Genomic DNA, 12,648 nt, shown 5'->3' with positions numbered 1-12,648 from the left:
ACAGAAAAAACATTATTTGTTGTTCCTTTTTAATGACGGTTCTAATGTTAGGTGTCCATTTCAACTCCTGGGAGATTATACGGTAGAACCCAGAAACTTGAAGGTCTCTACGGTTTATACTGTATTGTCTTATATTATAAAGGGTGGTTTTATTGTAACTATTAATATATTTATATTTATTTATATGTATTGGATAGATAGATAGATAGATAGATAGATAGATAGATAGATAGATAGATAGATAGATAGATAGATAGATAGATAGGAGAGCTCATCCTAAAATCTACTATCATCTCTATAGTTTTACGTGTATTCAGTTCTAAATTGTTCTGGCTGCAACACAGGGCCAGTTGTTCAACCTCCTGTCTCTATCCCATCTCGAATGAGATGATTGTATCATCTCCAAATTTCAGTACTTTAACAGAGGGATCCTTTGAGATGCAGTCTTTGGTACAGAGACAAAAGAGAGAGCACACCAGCCCTGGGGGACAGCTATACTAATTGAAAAGGTATTTGACATGATTTACCTAGCTTCACCTGCTGCTTCCTATCTGTTAGAAAATTTGTACTCCATAAATATTATGTATTTTATTATTAAGTATTCCAGGAAGTATCTCAAATGAGAGGCAGTTTAGTATAGCAGTTAAAGTATCATGCTAGAAACCAAGACACCGTGAGTTCTAGTCCTACCCTAAGCACGAAGTCAGTTGGGTGACCCCGTATCACTTTCTCTTAGCCCTAGGAAGGAAACAAGGGCAAATCCTGTCTGAAAATAATCTTGCCAAGAAAATTGCAGGGACTTGTCCAGGTAGTCTCAGAGAATTGGAGACATGTAAATAGAAGACAAAAAGTCTATTGCAATTATAGACACAGTTCAATCAAAATAATTATGTGGATTTAAGTGGGAAACCCATGCTTCTCTTTTGAAAATTATGAGAGCCAGTTTGCTCAGGTGATTAAGGCACCAGGCTAGAAAGTGGGAGACTTGAATTCAAGTTCTGCCTTAACCATGAAAGTCAGCAGAGTGATATTAGGCCAGTCACTTTCTTGCAGCTCTATCCACCTCTCAGGATTGTTGCTGTGAGGAAAACGAGGAGGAGGAAGGTGTGTTGAATTTATTTGCCTCCTTGAGTTATTTGTAAAAATAATAAAGGTGAGGTACAAGCAAAGAAACAAACATATTGCTACATTTTGTTTAACTTCAGCTGAAGATGTGATCTAAGCTCATTTAGCCTATGGCTTATACTTTCCCATCCTAATCATCTGACCATTTATAGTATCTGAGTTCAAGTGAAAGAAATCAGATGCTTCCATCTATTGCTGAAATTTGGTAGGGCCTATGCTTAGACTGAATAGATATGAGGATTATGCCCAGATAAGATTAAACCAAACACAACAACTATTTTCTTAAACTGCTTTGTGGATCAAGAACTGTGATTAATTTCCCTCTTCTTTCTGTCATTTTGGCACTGTGATAAAACAACTCCTTAATCACATTTATTTGATGCAGAAAAGAGAGATTGTAGCCCCTGTAAAATAGACCAACATATACTTGACAGTTCCTGTCAAGTTCATGTTCCAGTTACTACATAATCTTAATTTAATAATAAGCCTAACCAGTTTAATTTAACAAAGCATTTTATAAAAGCCCTTAAGCAATAAATTACAGCAAATTTATATTCTGCAACTTACTTTTTGTCAATCCCTCATTTTATTTGCAATTTTGGAATATAATAATAATAATAATAACAACAACAACAACAACTTTATTATCATTGTAAGTGTATACACAGTATACCCATACAACAAAAATCACTTAACACCCAAAGACCAGGTCCAACACACATAACAATCCCCCACATAACAATTTCCACCCATCACAAATTCCCCACCCCTAAACCACCCAAACATCCATACAACAGACCAAGTAATGCTGTCCAACAGCCACTGATGATGGCCCTTTGGTTCATTGTTGAGTGCAATTATAGCTCTGGGATAAAAACTATTCAGAAAACGTGTGGTCCGAGTTTTAATTGGTCTGTATCTTCTGCCAGAAGGCAACAGTCCAAAAATTTCCACATATATTTATGGTTACTTACTGTAATATTTTATGCCATATTTTCTGAATTGTTCCATCATCAAGCAAGAGGCGGACTGTAATAAACAGAGTTCCTTGAATGAACATCCCAAGCAGTTTGGATGTTGTCCTGTCCAATTCAAATGTTTTATCAGGGTAAACCACTCCATAGGCTTTCAAAAAACCCATCAGGGCATGATACTGAGATAATTCGATTAACCCATAACCAAAACAGAATTGTGGGAATATCAGGAAAATATGTCTCAATGTTTCAGCAAGTTCATGCAGGTCCTGAAAGAAATAAAAATTATTTTGTCATTGTACTTTTGTAGTTACAAAATTACCTTATCATTTAAAAAAACCCACCTTTATAGCACATTACTGTCTCATAGTTACGTGATGCTACATTTATCCTTTTCATGCAAATCATTAGCAAGCCATATATGGGGTATACCTGGTCATCTCTGTCAGTTCCATTTAGTCTGAATGTTTTTTAAAGATTGAAACAAAACACATTATTTGAGAAGGAATCTGACCAAGATAGAACTGTTGGTTCTTGGATTTTAAAACTTTATTTTTCTTGATACTACCTCAAATATAGTTTATCTTTATTGCATAACACATTGCAATACATATTCATATATGAAGCTATATTTATTTAAAACCCTTTTCGTGCAAATCATTATCAAGCCACATAATTGTTTCTGTCCTCTGGATATTACTATTGATATTCTACCCTATTTTATAAAATCTGGAACATTAATGAAAAAGTTGGTGCCAATATTACCTTATCAGTAGCTTTTTCTTGGGAAAGTAAAAAAATAACTGAATGGGTGATGATTGTGTTAACGCCAAAGAATAAATTGATACAGACATAAACAATAAAGGCCATCCCAGTTTCCTTGAAGATTCCAGCCAGTAAGTACATCCATGAAAACGTTGAATATCTGCAGATCATTAAAAATCACAAGCAGAATAAAGCAAGCAATCCAGAATAGCAAAATACTTATATGGCTTCTAGTCCAATTTATCTGTGAACTATTCTGTACAACTAGAAATAAAAAGGGTCTGTTTTATTCATCTTGGTAATAACTTAAGATTTATAAATTGTTTCCTGATGTCATTAATTTTAATGTAGTTAGAAAAGATAAATAATTTTATTTTGGAGCTAATTTAATTGTCAAGGATCTACATTAATTCTGACAACCGTAATTTATTATTTTATTCATTTATTTGTACCTTCCTACCCCTTCCTACTCAGATAGACATGCAAGGCAATATATACTTATTATTCAAGACAAAAACAAAACATTTGCTTCTCTCTCTCTATTTTTCCATAATAATAATAATAATAATAATAATAATAATAATAATAATAATAATAATAATAATAATAATAATAATAATAATAATAATAATAATAATAATAATAATAATAATAATTTCATTTTTATACCGCCCTTCTCCCGAAGGACTCAGGGTGGTGAACAGCCAGATAAAAACAGTACAATACACTACAATAAAATCACTATTTAAAAAACTTATTCAATATGGCCTATAAATTAAATATAAAATATATAATATAATAATATAATATAATATAACATAATATAAAATAAAACCCCATTTAAAATCCAATTAAAAACCCATTTTAAGCCAGTCCTGCTCGGAAGAATAAATACGCCTTAAAGCTGAAGTCAACAACTTGTGACTTCTTTGGTATTCCTATACTTTTCTTCACCACAATATTAACAAGGGTTGTCAGCATATTTTTTCAACAGTTTAGCTTTCAGCTTTATATTTCTCAGTGATCTCCCATCCAATAATACCGAGTTTTGAATCAATCAGAATAGAGCTGGAAGGGACCTTGGAGGTCTTCTAGTCCAATCCCCCCTCCCCTGTTCAAGCAAGAGACACTATACCATTTCAGATAGGTGGCTGTCCAGTCTTATCTTAAAAACCTCCAGCAATGAAGCACCTACAATTTCTGAAGGCAAGCTGTTCCACTGGTTAATTGTTCTCACTGTTAGGAAGTTTCTCCTTAATTCCAGGTTGCTTCTCTCCTTGATTAGTATTCATTGTTTCTTGTTCTGCCATTGTAGCAGCCCCTCAAATACCGGAATACTGCTATCATGTCACTCCTAGTCCTTGTTTTCTCTAGACTAGCCATACCCAATTCCTGCATCTGTTCCTCATACTTTTGTCTCCAAGTCCCTAATCATCTTAGTGATGATTAGGGACCTTAGCTCTTCTTTGCACTTTTTCCAAAGTCTCAACATCTTTTTTGTAATGTGATGACCAAAACGGGATACAGTATTCCAGGTGTGGTCTTACTAAGGATTTATAAAGTGATACTAATACTTCACATAATTTTGATTCTATGCCTCTATTTATACAACCAAGGATTATATTAGCTTTTTTGGCTGCTGCCGTACACTACTGCGTGTAATCACTTATTGAAATCCATGAAGCTCATCCAGGTATTGCTTCATTGCTGGATATAGTCATGCATTTAGGTAGATAAAGAATGTTAATAGCTAGAATAGGTACACGAAGAAAAGAAGAAAAGCAAGAAAAACACTCCATTAATTATAACTTTTTACCTTAAAATTTAAAACAAAATAAAATAAGGAAATGCAGATCAACATGAGAACAAAATTTACTTCTCAGAGTCTAATGTGGCCATATTTTGCCTGGCAATTTTATAACTTGTAATTTTTAATTCTTTTTTAGTTTTGCATCTATTTTATCATGAAACTTTTTATTTGTTCCATTTCTATGTTCTATCAGAGCAACAGTGTATATAGGTGCCTTAGTATACCATCTTGATTCTGTACAAGCATTTCAAATCCTGACATTTTTCTTAGAGGCCCTCCATTATTTCTGAGGTCAGTTTTTATTCTTCTAGCAATGCGTAGGTACATCAACCATGGTATGTTCTGGCCTTTTGAAGTATTTGTTGCTGTGTCTTTAATCTATTTATGGGGTATAAATGGATCATATCTGCATATGTAATTATACTTTTCCTTTATAGTTATCTCTTGACATGAAAAACCTTACACAGTGTAAGCCGCCCTGAGTCTTCGGAAAAGGGCGGGATATAAATGTAAATTAAAAAAAATTTTTTTAAAGAAGAGCTAGTGGTGAGAGTGATGAATTTATTTTTCTCATAGTCTTCCATATTTTATCAAGTTTTGTCTTGTAATACAGCCTTTCAATTTTTTGTGCTCTTTCATAATCCTATATCATTAAATATTTCTGAAACCCATTAGGTAGATTGGCTTCTTTTTAAAGTACATACCTTATTTCTAGAGTTGGTTGGTTTATTTTTATTTACCCTCTTTTATGCTTTATGACTAGTTACTTAAAAAACTGACTTTTTAAAATTACTTTTCAAAATAAGTAATTTAAATAGATCTGTTCAAAACTATAATTGGAGATTTCATTCAAATTGAATCAAGCCATCCAAATCCTTACCCAAATAAAAGAAGAAGCAGGAATACAGCCAACAGGTTATTGTCATTGAAGAAAGCTGGTATCTGAAAAGCTGAAATAACGCCCACTGAGAGTATAACAGGCACCAGAAAATAAACCTGTAGAATGTTCATAAATACAACTGATTATCAGAGACCAAATACTAAGCTTAAACTGGATTTTCTTCTAACTATGGAAAAGTTACTAACAAAGGAAGCAAGCATTATTTACAGAGGTCCTAGAAAGCAATGGCTATAGAAAGCTTTAATCTGGAGACAAACAACATTTCTAACATAGCTCAAAACAATTTGAAAGAAGTAGTGTATTTCAGAAGGATGAAGGCTATTTGTGTCTGCTAGTTGGACTTACTTTGAAATAATACAAAAATCTGCCAACCAGGAAAAAAGTTAATTAACATAAACCATAGTCCCTTCTCAAGTGTTTTTTTAATAACTCATACATTATTGGTGTGTCAGCTCTTAAGTATTAAGTAAAGTATTTTGTTATTAATTATTTTTACATGTCCATCTAGAAAAAAGCATAATAATATAAAGTACATTTTAAATTGTAGAGCTGGATATCATTTCATAAAATCAGTTAGGTGTAAAATTGTAGCAATAATGGGAAGAGCGAAAAGATGTGAGAAGATTATTATAAACAATTAAGTTTACATTTAAAAATGATGACATTGTGAAAAGCTAAATTCTGTAAAGCCTTTGAATTTTTGTTGGTTTATTTATTTGAAAATATTTATAAATCACCCCATATACAAGATGGAATAGAATCAATCAAAATAATGAAATAGTTAAACTACTAAAAATATTTTCTGTGTAACATGTTTTACAACCTTCTTTCTTTGAATTCTAAGAATTTGATTTCCTGAAATAAACTGCCTCCTGCACTCCTAGTGTGCCTAGGTTAGTAGCCCTAAATTTTAATTAGGTTAGGAAAACTCAATAATTAGGCCACATTAACCTTGAAATTCATGCACATTATTTTCCTTTATTTTGGGCACATACAAATTATGAAGGGCAGCATGGATATTGGTATTACATATAGTTCCTATTCTAGTTCCAAATTAGCAGGATTCACAAGATTTTCCAGTTCTTCTCCTAGTAAGTGGATTTTTTTAGTAGCAAGAATTCAGTGAAAGATAGCAACAGCATATCATTACATTAGTTTCAGTCTGTTAAATGCTGGCTTCTATTAGCTCATCTGGGATGCTATCCAACAGAAAATGCATAAATGTGCCATTTCAAACCAAGGAGCCAAAGCATGAAAGAGGCATACCTATCTATTATAATGAGTTTAAATCCCGAAAAATGTGCTTGGCTCTAAGTATCTATGCAACTTATTTGAATTATACAGGCCTATTAGGAATGTTTTATGACAATTCCCATGAGAAAATATTTCATATTTATTCAATAATTTGGAAATAGATTATCATGTTTCTAAAGAAAAAAATGGCTGAGTTCACATGTGCTTAGCCATAGTTTGTAGTGCTGCATCAAAAGACATATTTCTCATATATTATTCCAAACTACCTATGTTTTGGCTTATTGTGATATATGAAATACAGACAAAAAAGCATACAATATATTGTGAGAAGTTTTATATCCAAATATATTTTATTCTTTATACTAGGGTTCACCAACCTTTCGGACCTCAGGGACCACTAAATTCATAATTTTAAATCCCGCAGACCACTAATATGAATCCAGCACAGCGCTCGCTGAAGTGCCTGGACTCCCAGTGCTTCTGCAACCTTAAACACTCAAAGAGCCATTTGGACCTATTTCCCACAGAAAACAAAACACCAGGATCTCTCATCTCTCTCTTTCTCTCAGTATATCGCTTTCTTCTCTCATTCTCATCTCTCTCTTTCTCTCTCTCTCTCTCATCTTTCTCTCCCTCTCTCTCTCTCTCATCTCTCTCTCTCTTTCTCTCAGTATCTTTCTCTTTCTTTCTCTCTCTCATCTCTCTCTCATCTCTCTTTCTCTCATCTCTCTTTCTCTCATCTCTCTTTCTCTCTCTCATCTCTCTCTTTCTCATCTCTTTCTCTCTCTCTCTTTCTTTCTCTCTCATCTCTCTTTTGCTTTCTTTTTCTTTTTCTCTCTCTCATCTGTCTCTCATACACACTCTCTCTCTCTCTTTTTCTTTCTCTCTCTCTCTCTCTCTCTCTCTCTCTCCCTCTCTCATATCAGGGGCCAGCCAGTGTCTTGGGGCAGAGAGGAAATCACGTGTCTCCAGGTCATGCAGCACCAACAAGGAAGAAATGCCCACGAGATCCAGCAGGAGATGAAGCTTCACTCTCACTCTGGAATATGGAATGAATCTCCATCCCAGTGGTGGGATTCAGCCAGTTCGCACCACTTTGGGAGAACCGGTTGTTAACTTTCTGAGCAGTTTGGCAAACTGGTTGTTGGAAGAAATCATAAGGGCAGAGAACCGGTTGTTAAATTACTTGAATCCCACCATGGCTCCATCCCCTGCCCTTCCCTTCTCAGGCCAGGCGAGGAATGAGTGGGTGAGGGCTGGGCCGGCCAGTGGTGGGTTCAGCCTACAGGAAGGCACAGTAGGGGGATGAAAGAACCACAGAAATACTTGTTGCTTTAGCCTGCCTGCGCCACCACCACCCCACTCCCCCTTGCTCCAGTAGCAACATTATCTCATTCCGGCTGGTGAGGACTGTGCTACTCCTTGCACATTGCACTTCCTGCAAAGTTGCATGAACCTCCCTCTACGCTGGACATTTCCAGCCCTACCACAAGCTTCCTGGCCAGTCCCATATTTCAGAGCTCTAGTCACAGGACTGGTCATTCTGGAGCAGATCCTCCACCCGGGTGTGCCACGGACTACCAAAATTTTGTCGTGGACCACCGGTTGGTGACCTCTGCTTTATACTGTTTCCATCTTCCCTTAAAATATTAACGGAATCCACAATGGCCTGAGAATCAGTGTCTTCACTAAATAATTTACAGTCAAGCTGAAACTAAGTTAATCAACAAAAATTAGCAAACTTCCTCCCAAACCCCATCTACATATCAAAGGATAAGGTCTGCAAACATAGAGTCTATTAAATAGGTCTCCCAAAGGAATTGCATGTTTACAAGAATAAACACACCTATACCTACACACACACACACACACACACACACCCCTCAGGTATCATCTTGGAAACAACATCAGACCAGCTCCCCTTATAAAAGTCTGCTGCTGTAACCCATTTCTCTGCAGTTTGACCCTAAAAGCAAACTGTTTTGCATTTAGGAATAAATATTTTTTTCTTTCTTTACAGCTGTCAGGATCTCATTTTTATTTATTCTTGTGCAGCCCTTGCTCGAGTTAGAACTCCAAATTATTCTTCTGACAATATCTAAATGCTACCCTGAGATCTCATGACTATGCTTTGCCTAGTGCCAACTTTGCACATTTCAGTACTTGCTTCTTGATAAGATTCATATTAAAATATATTTTATTCTTCATCAGAATTACTAAGTCCTGCTGTATTCAAAATTGGACAATAAACTATACATAAAATGACCTATGCCCCAGAGATTTAGTGTTTTTAAACTAATATACAAAAAGGCCTCTAAGGTGATCTGAAAAAGAGCAGTGCTGTTTTTTTCTCTAGGACTAATTTCATAACAAAAACTTGCTGCCGGTAATTTTCCATCTTTTGTAAAAAAGAGAAAAGTTATTTTCCTCTGAAGAAAGGAAAACCATTTTTATAGGTTGGGTAAAACAAATTTTGGTCTGGAGGATAAAAAAAATTAGCTGGCTTCTCATCCAATTACAGTATTTTTTTACAATAGTAATTCAAATATAGTTGAATGTTCATATATTAATGGGTAACTCAGAGTTCCAAATAAAAGATCTATTAGGGGATGCCAATTAAGTCTCCCTTTTTGCCATTTTTTAAAATAATTTAATCTGAGAACAACTTTATTAATTTCTAGTTAAATATAAATGAACTTCTTAGTGTTTAGAATGATCTTAGTATTAGATTGGGCTATTTTAAAGTTCTGAGTTTTATAGATATAGTATAGCAGCAACAACAAAAAGAGGATAGAGTCCATATATTACTAAGCATGGTGCAACAGCTTAATTCTAAGATTTTAAAAACTGAATATAGCATGGAGTTTTATGAGTCAAAATAAGTAAGTGAACCCTGCATTTTTAATATAGCAATAGCAATAGCACAGACTTATATGCCGCTTCACAGTGCTTTAAAGCCGTCTCTAAGCGGTTTACAGAGTCAGCATATTGCCCCAAACAATCTGGGTCCTCATTTTACCCACCTCGGAAGGATGGAAGGCTGAGTCAACCTTGAGCCTGGTGAGATTCGATCTGCCAAACTGCAGGCAACCAGCAGTCAGCAGAAGCAGTCAGCAGAAGTAGCCTGCAGTGCATTCTAACCACTGCACCACCAAATATAGTTATTATTATTTTTGCTTCATTTCATCATGTGGTATTTTCCATATTGTATTTAAGAGATAAGCTACTCACCATGTCATAAATGAAGTTAGTCACCCAGTAGCTGGTCACACCGAGGCCAGAGATATGCTGCAGCTGTTTTGCCTTTGTTTGATGTTCCTTGACCACGTAAAGCACAAAGCTAGCTGTTGTGATGGAGTATCCAATCAAGACTGACATGGACACAATGATATCCAGTAAACTACTAAGCCTGAGGAGACGAAAAAGAGATGAAAACATTTTAAAAGATGAACAGGCCGGCCAAGGCCAGCTCCAGCTTTTAAGATGTTCTATACAAAGAATCTTGTAAGGGGCCTGTCTATGGCTGGAGTTCTCTGGAGAACTGGCTTAATTTTCTACATTATCCAGAGTAAAGTTAGGCTGGAAGCATTGTAAGAAATTCAAAATTATCTGAGTTAAGTTATTGTTCCTAAGAAAGTTGATCAGGAAATAAAAAAGAACGTGTACAATGTTAGCACCCACCTCTCTTCTGGAAGAATGAAATACTTTGAGAAATATTTAAAAAGGCAGAATATTATATTTCCCTAAAGGAGAAACATACTCTTGGAAAACAGCCCTCACCTTTCTTAATAGTCCCAGCAGGATTGGGACAGTCTATCTACAAGACAAAAGACCTTCAAATCCAGGGTGATGGGATTAAGACATAATCCTCCAGGACATAATAGGATTATCTACCGTGTTTCCCCCATAGGACCTACTCCAAAAGTAAGTAAGTCCTAGCTTGATTTTTACACAAGCACCCAATATAAGCCCTACCCCCAAAATAAGCCCTAATTAAGACCCCCGCCCACTCCAGGATACACAGGTAAAAATTAAGCTAGGGTGGGGATGGGAGGGAGCTGCCCTACAGCTTACCTTTGGACAGCTCGGCCCATTTCTTCTGCAGCCAGCAAGGCTTTTCTGAAGGCCTCTGTAGCCAATAACAGAGCTCCAGATCTGGAGCTATGGTATCGGCTACAGAGGCCCTCAGGAAAGCCTTGCTGGCCTTGCCAGCCGAAGAAGTTCCTGAAGGCCTCTGACAGTGAAAAGGAGGCCAGGGACACAGGCAAGTGAGGTGAGTCAGTGGACGACATCTCCCCACCACCCCAAAAAAAGGACATGGTGCCTTTTTTGGTGGCAAAAAAAATATAAGACAGGGTCTTATTTTGGGGAAAACATGGTTAGCAGCAGAGCTCATCACATTGCAAAATCACCTGGGGACATTGCATCACCCTCCAGGCTTCAACCAAACTTCTCAGACAACCTACAGGGTTAGCTATGACCCCTACAACAACCAACAGAATACAAGTTCTTGCACAGGAACAGGACGTTCAAATGCAAAGCCCAAGAGAAGGTATAAAAGCTACCCTCTTGCAACTCCATGTGGTCAGCTGCCCAGAACCATGTGGTTCTGCTTCATCAATAAATGGACCCTCTTTCCAATCAGCCTCCAGCCTCCATTTTGTCTCCAGTGCCTTTCTCTGAGTTTGAAACTGAACCAGATGGATAATTCTTCCAACAAAAGGAAGAAAGTTAAGCATTGACTATGAACCCCAGATGTTAATGATCAGCATGCAGATATGTGTTATTTCAGAGATGTAAAATAATAAAATATAAACCTTTATTTTTATTCCATAATCTTTTTTCAAAACTGAATTGACACTTCCTATCAAAAATAATTCAAGTTCAATTAATATGTCAGAACAACTACAGTTAAATAGTACAACTACTAAGATTAGTAAGTCTGAAAGAGTTAGTGTCATATGATTTGGTGCCAAAACATTCCTTCCACATTCCTAAATTTCACAGAGAAGTGTTCTCTTTGTAATGGAGAACCTGCAACATGAAGGGCTAAAGCCCAAAAATAAATTGGAAAGCTAGGCAAACAAGGGTTTTTACACATGGTACTACTTCCACTCCTAGCACAAAAGTGCCTACTGTTCCTGTCCTATTGTTCCCTTTCATTATATCAAATTAATACTTTTGCCTATATATATATGTTTATACGATGTGTTGTTGTTTTATGTCAATGTTTGTGTATACTGTTGTGACAAAATAAAAAAAAAATAAAAAAAACAGATTTTGATGGCAGCTGTGTAATCCTTTTCACTCCCAGAAACTTTGGAATGTAGGGAAAGGGATTTCATCAGTGCTTTCTCTAGCTGACCAGTAAATGGGTATTAAAAATCAGTGCTTTACCCCCAAGTGCTGCAACCGCTGAAGAAACAAAAATCCTCTTGTTTCTCCACTCATTGCAAAAGGAAATAAAATCATTTGCTACCCCTCTCCTATTTATGTTTCCAAAACTTGTGTGCCTATCTGCAAAAAAAGAAAAAAGGAAAAAAGCCACCACCCCAAAATACTACGCTATTGCTATAAAAGTGCAAAAGTGAAGCTGTAAATGTGGAGAGTAAGATATTAGAATAACAAAGTTACAATACAAACTTATAATACAAACTTAAAGTGAACCGCTCCAAAGTCGATTGCAGAAAATATGAGTTTAGTAACAGAGTTGTTAATGCCTGGAATGTACTACCAGACTCTGTGGTAGTCAGAGTCTTCCCAAAATCCCCAAAGCTTTAACCAAAAACTATCTACTATTGACCTCACCTCATTCCTAA

General features: G+C 35.9%; 1 protein-coding gene across 2 annotated transcripts in view; it reads right to left on the bottom strand.

Annotated features, from left to right (window-relative positions):
* The window catches only part of ABCA12 (ATP binding cassette subfamily A member 12), a 393,723-nt gene that overhangs the window by 41,357 nt on the left and 339,718 nt on the right, over positions 1-12,648 (bottom strand). For both annotated transcript variants that reach the window (XM_058185940.1, XM_058185931.1), the window contains 4 exons: positions 10,061-10,238; positions 5,555-5,670; positions 2,865-3,024; positions 2,100-2,368 (listed from right to left, as the gene is read on the bottom strand). In XM_058185940.1, the coding sequence (XP_058041923.1) occupies positions 2,100-2,368; positions 2,865-3,024; positions 5,555-5,670; positions 10,061-10,238 (723 nt within the window). The remainder of the gene's footprint in view (positions 1-2,099; positions 2,369-2,864; positions 3,025-5,554; positions 5,671-10,060; positions 10,239-12,648) is intronic.

The sequence above is a fragment of the Ahaetulla prasina genome, chromosome 1 (genome assembly GCF_028640845.1).
Source record: "Ahaetulla prasina isolate Xishuangbanna chromosome 1, ASM2864084v1, whole genome shotgun sequence".
Classification (NCBI taxonomy): domain Eukaryota; kingdom Metazoa; phylum Chordata; class Lepidosauria; order Squamata; family Colubridae; genus Ahaetulla; species Ahaetulla prasina.
The sequence above is the reverse complement of the archived record's forward strand: the minus strand, read 5'-3'. Positions and strand labels throughout refer to the sequence as shown.